Raw genomic sequence first — 19,033 nt, forward strand, 5'->3', positions numbered from 1 at the left:
GTATTTATTTTTGTAGCCATTCTTTAGAGTAAAACAGTGGGAATTTGTTGTTGTTCTGAACCACTAGTTTTAGGGTATTATAAATCATGCAGATGAAAAGATGATCTCATCCAAGTTGTTTCACATAGAATCTCAATCATCAAAAGAAGAGGCAAATTTATAGTTCATTACATTTTATTTCCAAATCTGTAGCAAGGGATTTTGTGCCTGGGGTAGGATATCAGTTTGGTGCTTTCTCAACCTTTATAACATAGTACATGCCAGCAGATAAAGACCTTTATGCTCTATTCAGTTTTCACAACAGTGAGTCCAGTGTTGTATCTGGCATTCTGTTCAGGTTCTTCAACTTAATAAAAGGACAAAGCTAGGGGGGGGGGGGGGGGGAAGAGGGAGGCTAAGGAAGCTTACATGTAAAACTAAGCCCAAAAGCAGTGAAAAAGTGCTCTAAATGTGGTTAAAAAATAAATAAACTAGCACAAGACTCAAATATAATTGACAAAAAGAGAGAGAAAAAGAAGACCTCAGCAACCAAATAGAAGACCAAACATGACTCATTTATAAATAGGTCCTGTTCTCTTTCATCAGTCTCGCAGAAAAAACTCTCCATAATATATTTCTGAATGGTGATTTTATGCTGTTTTTCATTAAAATTGTAAGCGGTGAAATGCTGGCACCACTATAGTTTATTTTTTAATTGGATTTTTTAAATCTTTTTTAAAATTTCTCTTCTGTCACAGGGAATGAGTGGGATTTGAACCAGCAATGTCAGGGTGGAAGGCTATAGGTCTAACTAGTGTGCCACAGAGTGATCTAATGAACTACATAGCAATTGTAAAATTAGCAGCCTATTTTACAAAGCCGCGCTAGCGGCTGTGCTGTACTAATGGCCCCGAAGCCCATAGAGATTTAAAGAGCTTTGGGGCCGTTGCTGCCTGGCTTTGTAAAAGAGGCAGAAGGTCTTATAGGCATTGTAAAGCAGGTCTGCTTTGAGCATGGTTTGGATGATTGATAGGCGTGAGTTAGGTAGACATAGGGTTACCATTTGGCTCCAGTAAAGGAGGACAGATTGAGACATCCGGGTTTTACTTCCTTTGAAAGCAATGGAAGTAAGGAGGACAGATTGAGGGATCTCGGTTTAATCCACTGAAAGCAATGGAAGTAAAACCCAGATGTCTCAATCCATCCTCCATTTTCTGGAGCCATATGGTAACCCTACGTCCACCTAACTCACGCCTAAGAATAAATGGGACGTCCTAGTGGGATCCCTACGAGGGTCGAGTTAAGGAACTAGGTCATTAGCTTCATAGGCTCTTTGAGATGCTTAATGCTACTGTAGGCGTTAGCCATGCCTACAGCGGCATTAGGTATTGTAAAGTGTCTCCACAGCCACAATTCAGGGACTGTTTTACTAGTTGTTGGTAGGCGCTATCATTAAAAAAACAACACATTTTAAAATGGTGTTTGCCACTTAAGTTAGGTGCTTAACTTAAGGCACTGTTTATAGAATATGGGCCTTAATGATTTAAGACAGGGGTGTCCAACCTTTTGGCTTCCCTGGGCTGCATTGTCCGAAAAAAATTTTTCTGGGGCCGTGCAAACACTGCAGCAAGACAGAGGAGGGAGCCGGCAAGACGGAAAACACTCGGAGGAAGCAGAGGAAAACACTACATCTTCCTTGACCAGGGCCGCACAAAATACTTCATGGGGCCGCAGGTTGGACACCCCTGATTTAAGATATTATGTTATTGACAAAGAATTACCACATAAACATGGGGGAGATCGTGAAAAACGTTTACAACAGCGGAAGGCTAACTGGATTTTCAAGCTTTGTACACTTGAACCTGTTGGTTTAAACCAGTGGTCTCAAGCTCGTGGCCTGGGGGGGGGGCCACATGCGGCCCGCCAGGTACTATTTTGAGGCCCTCGGTATGTTTATCATAATCACAAAAGTAAAATAAAACAGTTTCTTAATCATATGTCTCTTTAGCTATAAATTACAATATTATTAAGACTTAGGGCTCCTTTTATTAAGTTGCAATAGCATTTTTAGCGCGTGCAGAATATTAGTGTGTGCTAACCCAGCGCTACGTGGCTAGAACTAATGCCAGCTCAATGGTGGCATTAGCGTCTAGTGTGTGCGGCAATGTAGCGCTTGCTAAGCGTGCGCTAAAACCGCTATCGCAGTTTAGTAAAAGGAGCCCTTAGCCAAAAGGGAAGATTTATAAACTATAAAGAGTTTTACCTCATGCAAAATTGTAATTTCTTTAATAAGACATTAACTATTTTTTTCTGAGGCCCTCCAAGTACCTACAAATCCAAAATGTGGCCCTGCAAAGGGTTTGAGCTTGAGACCACTGAATTAGACTTTGTGATAGACTGGAATGTGTTTCTTTAAATTTAAGCAATAATGTTAGCTCTAATTAGCATATGATGCATCGATAGCTCGGTTTTAAACCCCAACATCTGACATTTCTACTGCCGTTTTGGATAACAAGAAGTGGATGATATTGTGAGTGTCTTAAAATTCTGAGTTTGATCAAACACTGCTTCTGATTTTGTTGCAGGAAAGAGATAAAAAAAGAAGTGGAAGGGCTTATTGATATAAATCCCCTGAGGAAGCCAACATAGATTTAGTGAAATGGTGGTAGTCCTTGTTGGGAAGTTTAAATCTAAAGTGTCCTTTAATATAACATAGTACAGTATATGCTTTAACTCTGTCTTATTTGAAAGATATTATCATAATGAAATTGCAGTGAATTATAAGATTTGAAATCATGCACAACATAATTGGAAATATAATTTATTCAGAAACATACTATAGAGAGCTTTTTCAGTGAAACCGATGACAGAGAATGGGAGATTTACATGTACCGTCAATGAAGCACCCGAGACAGACTCTTTTCACCATAACCTGGTTTATCGTTTATTTATCATTTCTTAAAATTTTCTATACCAACTGGATGCAGATGAGCAAGGCTTTGCTTGTTTCTGTACCACCAAAAAAAGGCAGACCTAGTCACTTCAAGGTTCGTTAAGGGGACGCTAAGGAACACAGGCTGTGCCAACCACACAAACCACGTACAATATAATGTGAATGATATCAAAATAAAGGGTGCTCTCAGTGTGAACCACCAGCGATAGGAGTCCAGCTCCAACACTTCACTTCTAGGTAGAGGTGATAAACCCTCACCCGCACGCCATCATAGAGCACCCTAAGTGTGCTGAAAATCAAAGTGAAAATTTCCACCAATTAAACCAATAAATCAACAGGTGAATAAACCATGTGACCTGAGCAACCCCTGAACGAACCCTGCCAGCCAAACCCCCTGAAAAATGCAACAGAAAATCAAACTACACCATACAAGGCAAAAATCAAGTACTTATCTGTAAAATAACAGAACTATAACACAGGAAAAATGCGCCAGGAGAGCAGGTTTAATCGCGCTGGTTTCGGGGAGAAGCCCTTCTTCAGGAACCTATCCCCCGACGAAAACAAAACGCTGAGGTCGGCTGGAGGGCTAGTTTAGGTTTTTGGCAGAGTTGGAGTGTATTTTTGTGTTTCTGTACCACAGCTTTTGCCCATTTTTTCCCTAATATTTTATTGCTGACAGAGAATGAAAACTGGACCGCTGATCACAAAACAAAAGCAGCACCGAAACATTCCTTTTGTGAAGCAACGGCAATATAACATCTTATGTTCTTATGTTTTGTCCTTTATATTGTTAACGTGTACTTTTATGAAAAACAGGGTTTAAATGAGCTTGAGTTGTGAAACGCTATCAGTGAGTTTTATTTTCGTCGTTGTAATATACAGAATGATTTCATTTTAATGACAGTATAATTTATGAGCTGCTGAGAGAAAAAAAAAAAAAAAGCAGCATGGGGAACAGTTTGCTCCCTCCTCTCTTGCTCCACTGTTATAAGAATGGAAATGGTAATCTACTATAATAAAACGCTAAGCATGCATGCGCACTCCTACCTGCGTGATCCGTAGGTCCGTGGCCGGCAGGAGTGCGCATGTGCGCTTAGCTGTGCCAGTGGCTGACAGAGAAATTGAAAAGCGCTGGCCTCCCTGCTCTCCACCTCCTCAAGCCATCGAAGTGGCAGTCCTCCATCCAGGAAATACGGCCCTACCGGCTGAAGTTTATTTCTAAGTTAAAAGCCGCGTTGGCGGCTCCTCTCACGAGCTGCAGCTGCGTCGGAGAAGGCTTGCTGGTGATACAGTATCAAAATGCAGCCCAGAAGAAAAATGACAGATTATTTTTCTTTCCAGGACAGTGCGACACAGTGCTTTAGAACATCTTTTAGTGTTCTGGTTTTGCAATCATTTCGTGCCATACCAATGTTTTGCTGAGTTTTGCTATTGATGTTGCTGATATGCTTGTGCAGAGACTGTTGTTCATCGATTGTACGTTGTTTCAAGTTGACCTAAATAAAGTTTTTTAAAAATGCAACTCTGGATATAACGGACTGTTTTTCCAGGTCCCTTGAAGTCCATTATAATGAGATCTCTTCTTTTTTATTTTTTTAACTCATTTATGAAAGAGAAGGGATACAAAGAATCTGCACAGAAACTACCATAGCTCCGTGCTCATACCCCAGATGTTAAATGTAGGAGGTTAAAATTCCCATCAGAACATTCATACTGCAGAGAGCTCAAATTTGAATTGTTTGACTACAGAAGGAAAAGGGGGGGGGGGGAAGAGAAGATGGGGCAGAGTGGGAAAATTATACCATGGTTCCCTTTACTTCCCACCCCCTCTCCTGCCAGAGCACAAGATAGATCAAACAAGGCACAAGTGAGATCTACTACATCTATGACTAGATTTACAAAAAGGCATTGCTAATGCATATCAATATGCCTTATTTATTGTAGGCTCCATTTTATTCAGTCCATTCATAGTAACATAGTAACATAGTAGATGACGGCAGATAAAGACCCGAATGGTCCATCCAGTCTGCCCAACCTGATTCAATTTAAATCATTATTATTTTTTTTTCTTCTTAGCTATTTCTGGGCGAGAATCCAAAGCTTTACCCGGTACTGTGCTTGGGTTCCAACTGCCGAAATCTCTGTTAAGACTTACTCCAGCCCATCTACACCCTCCCAGCCATTGAAGCCCTCCCCTGCCCATCCTCCACCAAACGGCCATACACAGACACAGACCGTGCAATTCTGCCCAGTAACTGGCCTAGTTCAATATTTAATATTATTTTCTGATTCTAAATCTTCTGTGTTCATCCCACGCTTCTTTGAACTCAGTCACAGTTTTACTCTCCACCACCTCTCTCGGGAGCGCATTCCAGGCATCCACTACCCTCTCCGTAAAGTAGAATTTCCTAACATTGCCCCTGAATCTACCACCCCTCAACCTCAAATTATGTCCTCTGGTTTTACCATTTTCCTTTCTCTGGAAAAGATTTTGTTCTACGTTAATACCCTTTAAGTATTTGAACGTCTGAATCATATCTCCCCTGTCTCTCCTTTCCTCTAGGGCACAGGTGTCAAAGTCGGTCCTCAAGGGCCACAATCCAGTCGGGTTTTCAGGATTTCCCCAATGAATATGCATTGAAAGCAGTGCATGCAAATAGATCTCAGGCATATTCATTGGGGAAATCCTGAAAACCCGACTGGATTCCGGCCCTCGAGGAGGGACTTTGACACCCCTGCTCTAGGGTATACATATTCAGGGCTTCCAGTCTCTCCTCATACGTCTTCTGGCGCAAGCCTCCTATCATTTTCGTCGCCCTCCTCCCTGTTGTTGAACAGCACCCCGCTTACTATGCCATTGTTTATAGATTAATTTGGTTTGAAAATTGGGTTGGTATTTTTTGTGAGTGACCACGTAAAATGAATGAGCGATTGCTCAGGTGCTCTGCTTAAAGGGAATATAGGTCATGGACTTTGGAGTTGTGGTTGGCAGAAGAGGCAGGCCCATTCATTCACAGGCCTCGTTCTCTTCCTTCCTCCTCCACCTTACCAACTCCATTTACTCTGCCTTTACTCACCTCACCTCCTGGACCACTATCCCTCCTCTGTCTCTTTTCTCTTCTCTACTGTGTGCACTCCATAGACTGATATGTTTCTGTATCCTTTTCAACTAGTTATGAATTACCAGAGAAGACCCATGAGTGTATATGAAGTCCTGAAACACAGCAGCGCAACTCTTGTTTATGAAAAATAGAAACTGACATTTTTAAACTTTAAAAACAACTGTACACCACAAAGGATGCTGTGTGGTGTGGTCACATGCTTGCCAGAATCACATTGGCTTCAGGCAGAGGTAAATACTTGCAGGACTTGTGAGTGCCAGAAATAAATAAAAGGAGTTTATATATTTGCTGAATGGATGTTTGTAGGCCTCTCTGTGGTGAATATCAAATAGGGTGGTTATGGAGGCATACTTCTCATATATTCCAAATCTGTTTTATTCAGGCTGAAACAAATATTATCTTTTAGTTTTAGAAATCTGCTTTTAAACCCATTTCTATTTGTGATTTTAGAGGAGTAGCCTAATGGTTAGAGCAATGCCAGGGGAAACTGGGCGCAAATCCCACTGCAGCTCCTTGTGACCATGGGTTATTCACTTACCCCTCCCCTTGCCCCAGGTACAAAACTTACCATTGTGAGCCCACTATGAACAGAGAAAGTACCTGTATATAATAAATATAAAATACCCAAACAACAAATTATACAGTAAATGACTCCTACAGGAAGATACAATCAATTTCACAAAAAGTGGAGAAAAAGAGACCTCAAAAATGTTGGCCCCACAATAAGTTGCATTGACTCGTGCAAACAGGGACACCAATACAGTCATTGGCCTCAAAAAACATATCCAAAATCGCTCATTGTTAAGGAACATCCTTAGTTCATCCGCTAGGCTCGACAGCAGCCCCATTTCGCAATCAGCTATTTCAAGAGTCCTGGCACCAATGTTCCTCATAAAACAACAACCAAGCAAAAATATAACAAAAGAAATTAAGAAAAGGCTCCCCAGAAAGTCTCTTTTTCTCCACTTTATGTGAAATTGAACGCTCATTGTAAGGAAACAATCCACACATCCTTAGTTCATCTGCCAGGCTCGACAGTGGCCCTGCTTTACACTGAGCAATTTCAAGAGTCCTGGCACCAATGTTCCTCACAAAACAGCAACAATCAAGCAAAAATATAACAAAAGAAATTAAGAAAAGGCTCCCCAGAAAGTCTCTTTTTCTCCACTTTTTGTGAAATTGACTGCATCTTCCTATAGGGGTCGTTTACTATATAATTTGTTTATTTCATATGTATATATAGTTTAGTTCTTTTGCTTTGCTTATTATAATAAATATAAACCACTTTGACTATACCACTGTATCTTGGAGCTTATAAAAAGACACTTAATAAACGGAGATTGATTCAGAACACTGCGGTCCGTCTAATCTTTGGTTTAAAAACACCAAGGGGAACACATTACACCAAGGGGAACACATTACCCCTTACCCCTTACTTTCAGAAACTCCACTGGTTGCCTGTGGAACCTAGAGTTCTCTTCAAGTTTGCCTGCATTAGCTACAAAGCTGTTTTGGGGATGCTACCAGCTTATCTTGCCTCTCACTTTAAACTGTTCTAATAAGAGCACCCGCTGAATAAATCTATTTAATTATCCCTCCCTGAAATCATGTCAATACAAGAAGTTTTCTGATAGAATGTTATCATTCCAGGCAGCTAAATTGAACACATGGCTTGGAAAACCCATACTTGAGGCCACTTCTTACATTGACTTTAGAAAATTACTGACGACACGTCTGTTTGGACAATTTCTAAATCTCAAATTATGTTCTACCTATCTCATTATTAATTCCCAACAGTTGTCCACATCTTATGTTCAAATCTATTTTATTAAGCAAAAATAAACACAACAGTAACAACCATGGTATGCATTTTCATCAACAACCGCGGAGGACTGGACTCTTATGCCCTCCCCGGACCCACCTCACCCCCACCCCACAGCAAAGAATCCCCCACCCCCCACCCTCCCTTCCCCATCCCCCCACAGATACAGAAACTCGTAGGCAGGGATCAGCAAAGACACTTAGAAGCACAGAGTCAGAGGTGAAGTCTATTCAAAACACGGCTACGACTCTCAGGAGTCAAAATGTTAAAATATGGAGTCCAAGTGTGAAAAAAGTCTCTGCTCCGGCGTCGAGAAAAACAGGCCAAACGGGCCTCCCAACCCAGCAGTTCATGAAGGCGATTCCTCCAATACCAAAAAGAAGGTGGTTCAGAAGAAAGCAGCAACATAAGATACATTTCTTCCCCAAAATAAAACATTTACTAAGAAATAATTTTTCATAAGAAGTGTACATATTCAAGAAAGAGAAATGGGCAAACAGCATAGACTGCACTGAGAATGGCACAGGGGTCTGCAACAAGCCCTGTAAAAAGGAGGCCAGCTCCGTCCAGAATATCTGAAATCCCTCACAACTCCAAATACCATGAAAGTAAGAGTTTACCTCCACCGAACAGCGGATGCATAATTGAGTATCAATACAACCCATATGGTATGCCTGACTCTGGGAAGCATAGGCCCTCAGAACAGTGTGAAAATGACATTCACGTAAGTCAGCACTATGGACCAAGCCCGCAGTGCGTCTCAGGGTAGTTAACAGAAAGTTTTCCCCCCCCAAATCCCTACCCAGGTCCCGCCGCCAATTCTCGCCACTGCTCTAACTTTTAGAATTTAGATTTAACTGATGTACTCTTTTAACTGTTGTTGTGTTTCAGATTGATTGTTTTTATCTTGTATCTCAAACACTGTCTGTATGTACTTTGTTGTAAACCGCTTTGAACTTCTGGTATAGCGGTATATAAGAAATAAAATTATTATTATTATTTATATAAAATCTCTTCCTCTTCCTGTTTGAACTATTTTCTCAAGATACTAAAAATATATCATGAGTGAAGAGAGCCCTAGATTTTCAGACAATTTCAGTGTATATTTATTGATGCAAAGTATTGCGTTTTCCTTTTTGCTTAGCTAATGATCTTACCTGGGACTCCAGCTTCCATCCAGTAGTCGATGTCAGTTCCTTCGCCATGCTCATACAGACTGGTAATGTTAATTGGCTGCAGCAGCATCATGACTTCCTTCATGATTGCACGAGCTTTATCCCTCCCAGTAAACTGCAGGCCAAGAGGCATGAAGGTGCCAGTATCTGACTCCATCACTAAGTCAAAATCAAAGATGTTCTCCTATATAAACAAGGATGATCATGAGATTACATGTTCCACTGAAAACATTATGTCATAAGGACAGAAACAATTCACACCCTGTAAACAGTTTAATCAATATTCAGCCTGTTGTGGTCAGTGATTTTTTTTTTTTTTTAATGCTGACCCTGCAGCCAGAATTATTTTTAGTTATTTTTTAAATGTATACCACTTGAGAATTAGGCAGAATAAAGATTATCTAAACATACACAAAATATATCAGAAACATAACTAGACATACATCAAAAGCTGTCAGATTGCTAAAAGTATCTTTGCTCCTATAATGTTCAATTTCACATAAATGCTGTTACAAAAAGCTGAGTCTTTAAAGTTTCTTAAATACAGCCTACCTAGCATGTAATTATGCATTCTAGAGTTTTACTCCAGCAACAGAAAGCTTTGAAGCCTTGGAAGTAGCGTAATGCAATCTTACCCCTCTGTTTATTGATAACAACATTTCATGTTTTAACCTTAGGCTTCTTGCTGGCCAATACACCTCCAATAACTGATGAAAATATATTGGAGCAGTATGGTACCCAGCCTAATGAATAATTGCCAGTACCTTTAAATGGCAGCCAAAATTGGGATGATATGGGTTGACCTAGTAGCACCAGTAATCATCCTTGCTGCAGCATTCAACAATAACTGTAGAGCCTTACGCCTTGTAGAAGATATACCCAGTTATAAGGCATTACAGTAGTCTAACTGGGATAGAATCGTTCCTTACACAGCAGCACAAACATCAAAAGGTGATAACTGTGCAAATCCAGTTTGAATAGTATGCGATAAATTTCATGCACAAAGTCAAATCTAAAATCACTCCCAACAAACATATTTCTTGCTTAAAATTCAGCCATACACCTATCACATTTAAATAATTTGGCCACATCACATCTACTTCTCTTCCCACAAGCATCACCTCAGTTTTACTAACAGTAAATTGTAATACATGCTGTGTCTTCCAAGCCACATAATTCACCATGTAAAAATTCAACCTTGATTCTAATCCTTGATATCCATCTACTAAAGGAACCCCTCCGCCCCAGTATATCATCCGCATATAGCCTATAATGTACATCTACTGTTTCAAACATTCCTCCTATAGCAGCCATGTAAATATTAAACAATACAGCTGAGAGGGCAGACCCCTGAGGGACTCCCCCTCCCTACCAATATTTCCTTTGCAATTGTCATCCCATGTTTTACCCATAGAAAACATTCCAATACATATGAAGAAAACCCCTGCAACATTTCATCTCTTAATCCTAGATTCTGTAATTTCTTTAACAACAATGTCAAATCTACTGAATTGAATGTACATAAATATCCAAAGAAACCAAACATTTTGATCCAGTAGAAAGACTGAATGAATTCTTTGCTTCGGTCTTTATGGAACAAGATGTAAGAAATGGTTTTCAAGGGTGATGATGTAGAAGAACTGAAAGAAATCTCGGTGAATCTGGAAGATGTACTAAGCCAAATCGACAAGTTAAAAAAGTGATAAATTGCCTGGACCGAATGGTATACATCCCAGGGTACTAAAAGAACTCAAACATGAAATTGCTGACCTGTTACTGATTTGTAACTTGTCGCTAAAATTGTCTGTAGTATCTGAAGATTGGAGGGTGCCCAAGGTTACACCAATTTTTAAAAAGGGCTCCAACAGAGATCCGGGAAATTACAGACCAGTAAGCCTCACTTCAGTGCCAGGCAAAATGGTAGAAACAATTATAAAAAATAAAATTGTGGAACATGTAAACAAACATGATTTAATGAGATAGAGTCAGCATGGGTTCAGCCAAGGGAGATCTTGCCTCACCAATTTGCTTGACTTCTTTGAAGGTATGAATAAACATGTGGATGAGGTGAGCTGGTTGATATAGTTATCTAGATTTTCAGAAAGCTTTTGACAAAGTTCCTTACATGAGGCTCCTGAGAAAATTAAAGTGTCATGGGATAGGTGGCAAAGTTCAGTTGTGGATTAGGAATTGGTTATCAGATAGAAAACAGAGGGTAGGGTTAAATGTCATTTTTCTCAATGGAGGAGAGTAAACAGTGGAGTGCCATAGGGACTGGTGCTATTTAACTTATTATAAATGATCTATAAATTGGAACGATGAGTGAGGTGATTAAATTTGTAGATGACACTAAACTGTTGCGGATTGTGAAAAATTGCAGGCGGACCTTAAGAAATTGGAAGACTGGGCGTCCAAATGGCAGATGACATTTAATGTGGACAAATGCAAAGTGATACACATTGGGAAGAATAACCTGAATCATAGTTACCGGATGCTAGGGACCACCTTAGGGGTTAGCACCCAAGAAAAGGATCTAGATATCATCGTGGACAATACGATGAAATCTTCTGCCCAATGTGTGACGGTGGCCAAAAAAGCAAACAGGATGCTAGGAATTATTAAAAAAGGGATGTTAACAAGACTAAGAATGTTATAGCACCCCTGTATCGCTCCATGGTGTGATCTCATCTGAAGTATTGCATTCAATTCTGGTGTCCTTATCTCAAGAAAGATATAGGGCTAGATTCATCAACCTGCCTGATCGGACCCGATCCGGGCAGGTCCAACGAATTCAAGACGATAAAATATGCAGATGGGGGCGATCGGAGGAATGCCCCCATCTGCCTGCACGAATCGCTGTTATGCGATCTGCGCGCATATGCAGACCATTTGTAGATGGTCTGCGCATGCCCGTCCCAGCCGCAAATTTTTATTTTTATTTAACTTTTTAAACTTTAGTTTTTAGCCCTGCAAGCCTGTGGGTTTAACCCGCTTTAAACCCACGGGTTAAAACCACGGGCTCACAGGGCGGGGAAGGGCAGGAGAACAGCGATGTGGCAGGAGAGATTCGGGAAAGATCAAGGCATAGCAGGGCGAGCAGCAGGAGACAGAAGCTGGGAAGAGCAGGGCAGCATTCGGGGTGGGGGAGAGGGGGGATCGGGCCAGAGCACGGTGATAAGCAGGGCGGCATTCAGGGTGAGCAGGCAGGAGAGAATGCAGAGCAGAGGGCAGAGAGCAGGTCTTCCAGTCAGAAAGACATTTTCGACTGGTCCCCAGCAGTCACTTCTTCAGTTGATCGGATGTGAAATTTGGTGTTGTGAATCGTGTCCCTGCCTACTTTGCATGTGTTTCACCTCATTTGCATGCACGGATTCAAAATGGATCACAGGAGAGGTAAGTGAATCAGGCCGGAAAGAAATTTGATCGTAAAGGGGTTGCAAACCGATCGGTACACGACTGGCTTGCTTTGTGAATCTGGTCCATAGTGGCACTAGAAAAGGTTCAAAGAAAAGCAACCAAGATGATAAAGGGTATGGAACTCCTCTCGTATGAGGAAAAGCTAAAATGGTTAGAAACATAGAAACATAGAAAGATGACGGCAGAAAAGGGCTACAGCCCATCAAGTCTGCCCACTCTACTGACCCACCCAATTTAGTCTGTGTGCTAATGACCCAATTCTTTAACTTGATCTTCGTAGTGATCCTACGTAGGTGTCCCATTTATTCTTAAAGTCAGGTACGCTGGTGGCCTCAACCACTTGCACCGGAAGCTTGTTCCAGCGATCTATCACTCTTTCCGTGAAGAAGTACTTCCTGGTGTCGCCATTAAATTTCCCTCCTCTGAGTTTGAGCGGATGTCCTCTTGTGGCCGAGGGTCCTTTGGGAAAGAAAATGTCATCTTCCACCTCGACACGTCCTGTGATGTACTTAAATGTCTCAATCATGTCCCCCCTCTCCCTACGTTCCTCAAGAGTGTAGAGCTGCAGTTTGTGCAGTCTCTCTTCGTACGAGAGACCCTTGAGCCCCGAGATCGTCCTAGTGGCCATCCGCTGAACCGACTCGACTCTGAGCACGTCTTTATGGTAATGTGGCCTCCAGAATTGCACACAGTATTCCAGATGAGGTCTCACCATGGCTCTGTATAGTGGCATTATGACTTCAGGTTTCCGGCTGACGAAACTTCTTTTGATACAACCCATCATCTGCCTTGCCTTGGATGAGGCCTTCTCCACTTGTTTGGCAGCCTTCATATCTGCACTGATGATTACTCCTAAATCTCGTTCTACTGAAGTCCTAGCCAATGTTTCTCCATTCAAGGTGTAAGTTCTGCATGGATTACCGCTACCAAGGTGCATGACCTTACATTTCTTAGCGTTGAAGCCCAGCTGCCAGGTCGAGGACCAGCATTCCAATGTAAGCAGGTCCTGCGCCATACTGTCTTGCAAGTTGCTTTCACTTACTATATTGCATAGTTTGGCGTCGTCGGCGAATAATGTTACTTTACCTTGAAGCCCTCGAGTCAAGTCCCCTATGAATATGTTAAAAAGGAGTGGACCTAGGACCGAGCCCTGCGGCACTCCGCTGGTCACCTCCGAAGTCTCAGAGAGGGTGCCGTTGACCACCACCCTCTGATGTCTGCAACTCAGCCAATCGTTGACCCATGTAGTCAGTGTCTCGCCTAACCCCATCGATTTCATTTTGCTTATCAGCCTGCGATGTGGGACGCTATCAAAAGCCTTACTGAAGTCTAAGTACACGACGTCCAGAGACTCTCCCGAGTCTAGCTTTCCTGTTACCCAGTCAAAGAAGCTTATGAGATTGGATTGGCAGGATCTACCCTTGGTAAAACCATGTTGACTGGGATCCCTTAGGTTCCCCTCATCCAAGATCGTGTCTAATTCACGTTTAAGTAGTGTTTCCATGAGTTTACACACTATTGATGTGAGACTCACCGGCCTGTAATTCGCAGCCTCTGCCCTGCAACCCTTTTTGTGCAGAGGGACGACATTAGCTGTTTTCCAGTCCAGGGGGACTCTCCCCTTACTTAGGGAGAGATTGAAGAGCATGGATAACGGCTCCGCCAGGACATCAGCCAGCTCTCTGAGCACTCTTGGGTGCAAATTGTCCGGTCCCATGGCTTTGTTCACCTTGAGTCTTGACAGTTCGCTGTAAACATCAGCTGGTGTGAACTCAAATTTCTGAAACGGGTCTTCCGCGCTTGGTGTTGCTTCCAGCTGTGGCCCATGCCCTGGTTTCTCGCAGGTGAAGACTGAGCAGAAGTATTCATTCAGTAGTTTGGCTTTATCAGAATCTGCTTCCAGATAATTTCCGTCCGGTGTTCTAAGGCGTACTATCCCATCTGTGTTCTTTTTCCTGTCACTAATATACTTAAAGAAGGATTTGTCACCTTTTTTGATGTTCTTTGCTAAAGTTTCTTCCACTCGAAGTTTGGCCTCCCTAACCGCTGTTTTGACCGCTGCAGACTTGGTCTTATATTCAATGTTAGCTTCCCCTTTCCCGGGATGTTTGTAGGAGAGAAATGCCTTTTTCTTCTCCTTGACGAGGTACGAGACCTCATCTGTGAACCATTGGGGTTTCTTATTTCTTTGTTGTTTATTTACTGATTTTATGTAGCGGACAGTTGCCTCGTGTAGGGTCAATTTCAGGGTTGACCACCAATCCTCCACACTATCAGTCACTGCTTTGTCCTGCAGCATTTGATGGACGAAATCTCCCATGCGTGCGAAGTCAGTGCCCCGGAAATTGAGTACCTTCGTTTTTGTTTGCGATCTAGGGAAGCCCTTCCTAAGGTTGAACCATACCATGTTGTGGTCACTGGTGGCTAGCGTTTCTCCTACTGAGACCTCCGATACGCTTTCCCCGTTTGTGAGTACCAGGTCCAGGATCGCCTGGGCCCTAGTGGGCTCTAGTACCAATTGATTGAGCCGTACTCCCTTCATGGACGTTAATAGCCTCCTGCTACTACAAGTTGTTGCTGAGAGTGTGTTCCAATCTGCATCAGGCATGTTGAAGTCCCCTAGCAGAACAGTGTCCCCCCGTAGAGTGATGTTCTCTATGTCTTCAATTAGTTCCGTGTCCTGTTCCTCCGATTGTCTTGGAGGTCTGTATACCACTCCAAGATACAGGCATTTTTCTCTGCCTCTGGCCAGGTTTACCCAGATGGATTCCCCGGTGTACTTAACATCTGTGATCCTGGTTGTTTTGATGTTCTCTTTGATGTAGAGGGCTACCCCTCCTCCTGACTTTCCCTCTCTGTCTTGGCGAAGCAGGTTATATCCTGGTATAGTCATATCCCACCCATGAGAGTCTGTGAACCAGGTTTCGGATATTGCCACTACGTCCAGGTTGGCATTCACTATTTCTGTTTCCAGTTCTAGAAATTTATTCCCTAAACTGTGCGCATTAACATACATGGCTCTCCACGCTTTGTATTTGCTAAACCCCTGTGGGGAATTTCCCATTTGAGTCAAAGTGTCTCCTAGTGAATCTTTTGCAATGTGGGTACTTACCTCGGACCCAGAAGCGGAGATTTGGCTCACCTCATCAGGATTGTTACATACTGCTCTGGTATATAAGTGGGTACCCTCCCCCAACCTACCTAGTTTAAAGCCCTACGAAGCAGGCGGGCTAGCCTATGTCCGAAGACGTTCTTACCTCTGCTGGTCAGGTGAAGTCCATCTGGTCCCTGAAGTCCCTGTAGCGCCTCTCCATGGTTCAGGAATCCGAAGTTCATGTCCCGGCACCATCCTTGCAGCCACTCATTCGTTCTCTGGATCCGCTCGTCCCTGGCCTTTCCCTTGCCCCTAACAGGAAGAATTGAAGAGAATACTACCTGTGCTCCTGACTGCTTCAGCCTCTCCCCCAAAGCTCCGAAGTCTCTAGATATGTCTTCCGGGGCGTTCCTGGCTGTGTCATTCGTTCCGATGTGGATGAGCAGCATGGGGAAGTGATCTTGGGGTTTAAGAAGTCTATCAAGACAGGCAGTCACATCTCGTATTTTGGCTCCAGGCAGACAGCATATCTCCCTCGATTCCATATCCGGCCTGCAGATTGGTCCCTCGGTGCCCCTCAGCATGGAGTCCCCGATGACTATTATCCTGCGCTTCTTTTGGGGGGGTCGATCCGGTGTCCCCAGAGATGGAGCCGTGTGTTGAACCTGTTCCTGTGTTGCGTCGGTAGTCTCTTCCTGCAAGGCCTGGAATCTGTTCTTCAGGTTAAGTTGTGGAGTCGTTGAGGAGCTACCCTGGTAAGAAAAAGAAGAATTAGGTGAAGAGAGTGTAAATAGGGGGGGGGGGGTGTCTCCTATGTTTGCCCGTGGAGGAGGTCACTAGCTGCCAGGAGTCAGCATCTCCAGCCATCTCCTGGACTCCAACAGTTGGTTTCAATGTCGGCGTTCCTGGTGTCTCAATGAGGGATCTGTCACGGGCCTGTTCGGTGATTTGGGACAGCTCCTGCAATACTCCATCGATGTAGGCCTCATCCTCCCTAATGTTTCTCAGGCGTTTCACTTCCTCCCTGAGGCTCCGTAGTTCCTGCATGATGTCATCATCCTGCTGCCCGACCTCCTCAGTCTGAGTAGAGACTGTGTTGTACTGCTGTGGGATGCCCTCGGTCTGCACAGAGACCTCCTTCCCTGGTCCTGGGTTCTCCTCCGTCTGTACACAGGCTGAGGTCACCTCCCAGATTCCCTCAGTGGAGGGAATGCCAATTTTGCTTGCAGACTTCGCACTTCTTGTTCGCCCTGCCATATCCGGTAATATATGAGGTCCTGTTAACGAGTAAGTGAGAGAGAGTAAGTGAGAGAGAGTAAGTGCTAGAGAGTAAATGGGAGAGAGAGGGAGATAGTATGGTAGTATGAGTGTATGCAAGATTAGGTCGTCTGAAGGTAGAGTTGATTAGAGTGTCAGAGAGATCTAAGCAGTTGGGTGTGTAAGGTGAAGAGTTTGGGAAACGATTTGAGGGTGAGAGATGTAGGATGTAAGATGATGGTCCCTGTAGGATGTGAGATTGAGATAAGGGTGCCTGAGTTGCCGCTAGTTGCCCTACGGTGTCCTGTCGCCCTAGATTTGGCTCCTCTTAAGGCTCTTCGCAAAGGCGATCGCTAAGGCGAGCGCCTTTGCCGCTCGCCTTCGCCGCGCACCGAACGGCTGCGCGCCGTTGGCTTGCCTCCTTTAATGGAGGAGCCCGGTCGCTAGGCTGATGACGCGGTGGGGGTGGGCGGAGCTACTCTCGCCGCTACCCCGAAGTCCTCCACGTGCCTCTCCGGCGCTACTAGCGCCCTGTTCTGCCTCCCGACTCGCTCACCACCTCTCCTCCCTGCGCTGATCCTCTCCTGCTCTCCTCCCTGAGATCGGCGCTGCGCCCGTTGGCTTGCCTCCTTTAATGGAGGAGCCCGGTCGCTAGGCTGATGACGCGGTGGGGGTGGGCGGAGCTACTCTCGCCGCTACCCCGAAGTCCTCCACGTGCCTCTCCGGCGCTACTAGCGCCCTGTTCTGCCTCCCGACTCGCTCACCACCTCTCCTCCCTGCGCTGATCCTCTCCTGCTCTCCTCCCTGAGATCGGCGCTGCGCCCGTTGGCTTGCCTCCTTTAATGGAGGAGCCCGGTCGCTAGGCTGATGACGCGGTGGGGGTGGGCGGAGCTACTCTCGCCGCTACCCCGAAGTCCTCCACGTGCCTCTCCGGCGCTACTAGCGCCCTGTTCTGCCTCCCGACTCGCTCACCACCTCTCCTCCCTGCGCTGATCCTCTCCTGCTCTCCTCCCTGAGATCGGCGCTGCGCCCGTTGGCTTGCCTCCTTTAATGGAGGAGCCCGGTCGCTAGGCTGATGACGCGGTGGGGGTGGGCGGAGCTACTCTCGCCGCTACCCCGAAGTCCTCCACGTGCCTCTCCGGCGCTACTAGCGCCCTGTTCTGCCTCCCGACTCGCTCACCACCTCTCCTCCCTGCGCTGATCCTCTCCTGCTCTCCTCCCTGAGATCGGCGCTGCGCCCGTTGGCTTGCCTCCTTTAATGGAGGAGCCCGGTCGCTAGGCTGATGACGCGGTGGGGGTGGGCGGAGCTACTCTCGCCGCTACCCCGAAGTCCTCCACGTGCCTCTCCGGCGCTACTAGCGCCCTGTTCTGCCTCCCGACTCGCTCACCACCTCTCCTCCCTGCGCTGATCCTCTCCTGCTCTCCTCCCTGAGATCGGTTAGGTCTCTTCAGCTTAGAAAAGAGATCTCTGAGGGGAGATATGATTGAAGTCTACAAAATCCTGAGTGGAGTTGAACGGGTACAAGTGGATCGATTTTTCACTCCATCAAAAATTACAAAGACTAGGGGATACTCGATGAAGTTACAAGGAAATACAAAACCAATAGGAGGAATTTTTTTTTCATTCAGAGAATAGTTAAGCTCTGGAACTCATTGCCAGAGGTTGTGGTAAGAGCAGATAGCATAGCTGGTTTTAAGAAAGGTTTGGACAGTTTCTAGAGGAAAAGTCCATAGTCTGTTATTGATAAAGACATGGGGAAAGCCACTGCTTGCCCTTAATCGGTAGCATGGAATATTGCTACTCCTTGGGTTTTGGACAGGTATTAGTGACCTGGATTGGCCACCGTGAGAACGGGCTACTGGGCTTGATGGACCATTGGTCTGACCCAGTAAGGCTATTCTTATGTTCTTTTTTTTATATATATTTAAGTATTTTTATTGATTTCAATATTATATTCTTATGTTCTTATGCCTTCTTTAAATTCATCTATAACAAACACAAGCAATAATTCCACACTGTGAGCTTGATGAAACCCAATTTGGAAGAAATGTAAACACCATATCCTCTCCACAAACAGATTCATGCCATATCTGGGCACCAGAACTGAATATGTGGGGATAATTGCAACCGTACTGCCCAATGGAGCTTATATGGGTCCAGACCAATATTCAGTCAGGATCCACATAAAGTATCCTCTGATACTCACCTGATCC

At 44.3% G+C, this 19,033-nt stretch overlaps 1 protein-coding gene across 2 annotated transcripts in view; it reads right to left on the reverse strand.

Moving 5' to 3' along the window:
* CPQ (carboxypeptidase Q) overlaps positions 1-19,033 on the reverse strand; it is a 366,663-nt gene that overhangs the window by 67,328 nt on the left and 280,302 nt on the right. For both annotated transcript variants that reach the window (XM_033934451.1, XM_033934454.1), the window contains one exon: positions 9,034-9,235. In XM_033934451.1, the coding sequence (XP_033790342.1) occupies positions 9,034-9,235 (202 nt within the window). The remainder of the gene's footprint in view (positions 1-9,033; positions 9,236-19,033) is intronic.

Source organism: Geotrypetes seraphini, chromosome 2, assembly GCF_902459505.1.
Source record: "Geotrypetes seraphini chromosome 2, aGeoSer1.1, whole genome shotgun sequence".
NCBI classification, from domain to species: Eukaryota; Metazoa; Chordata; class Amphibia; order Gymnophiona; family Dermophiidae; genus Geotrypetes; species Geotrypetes seraphini.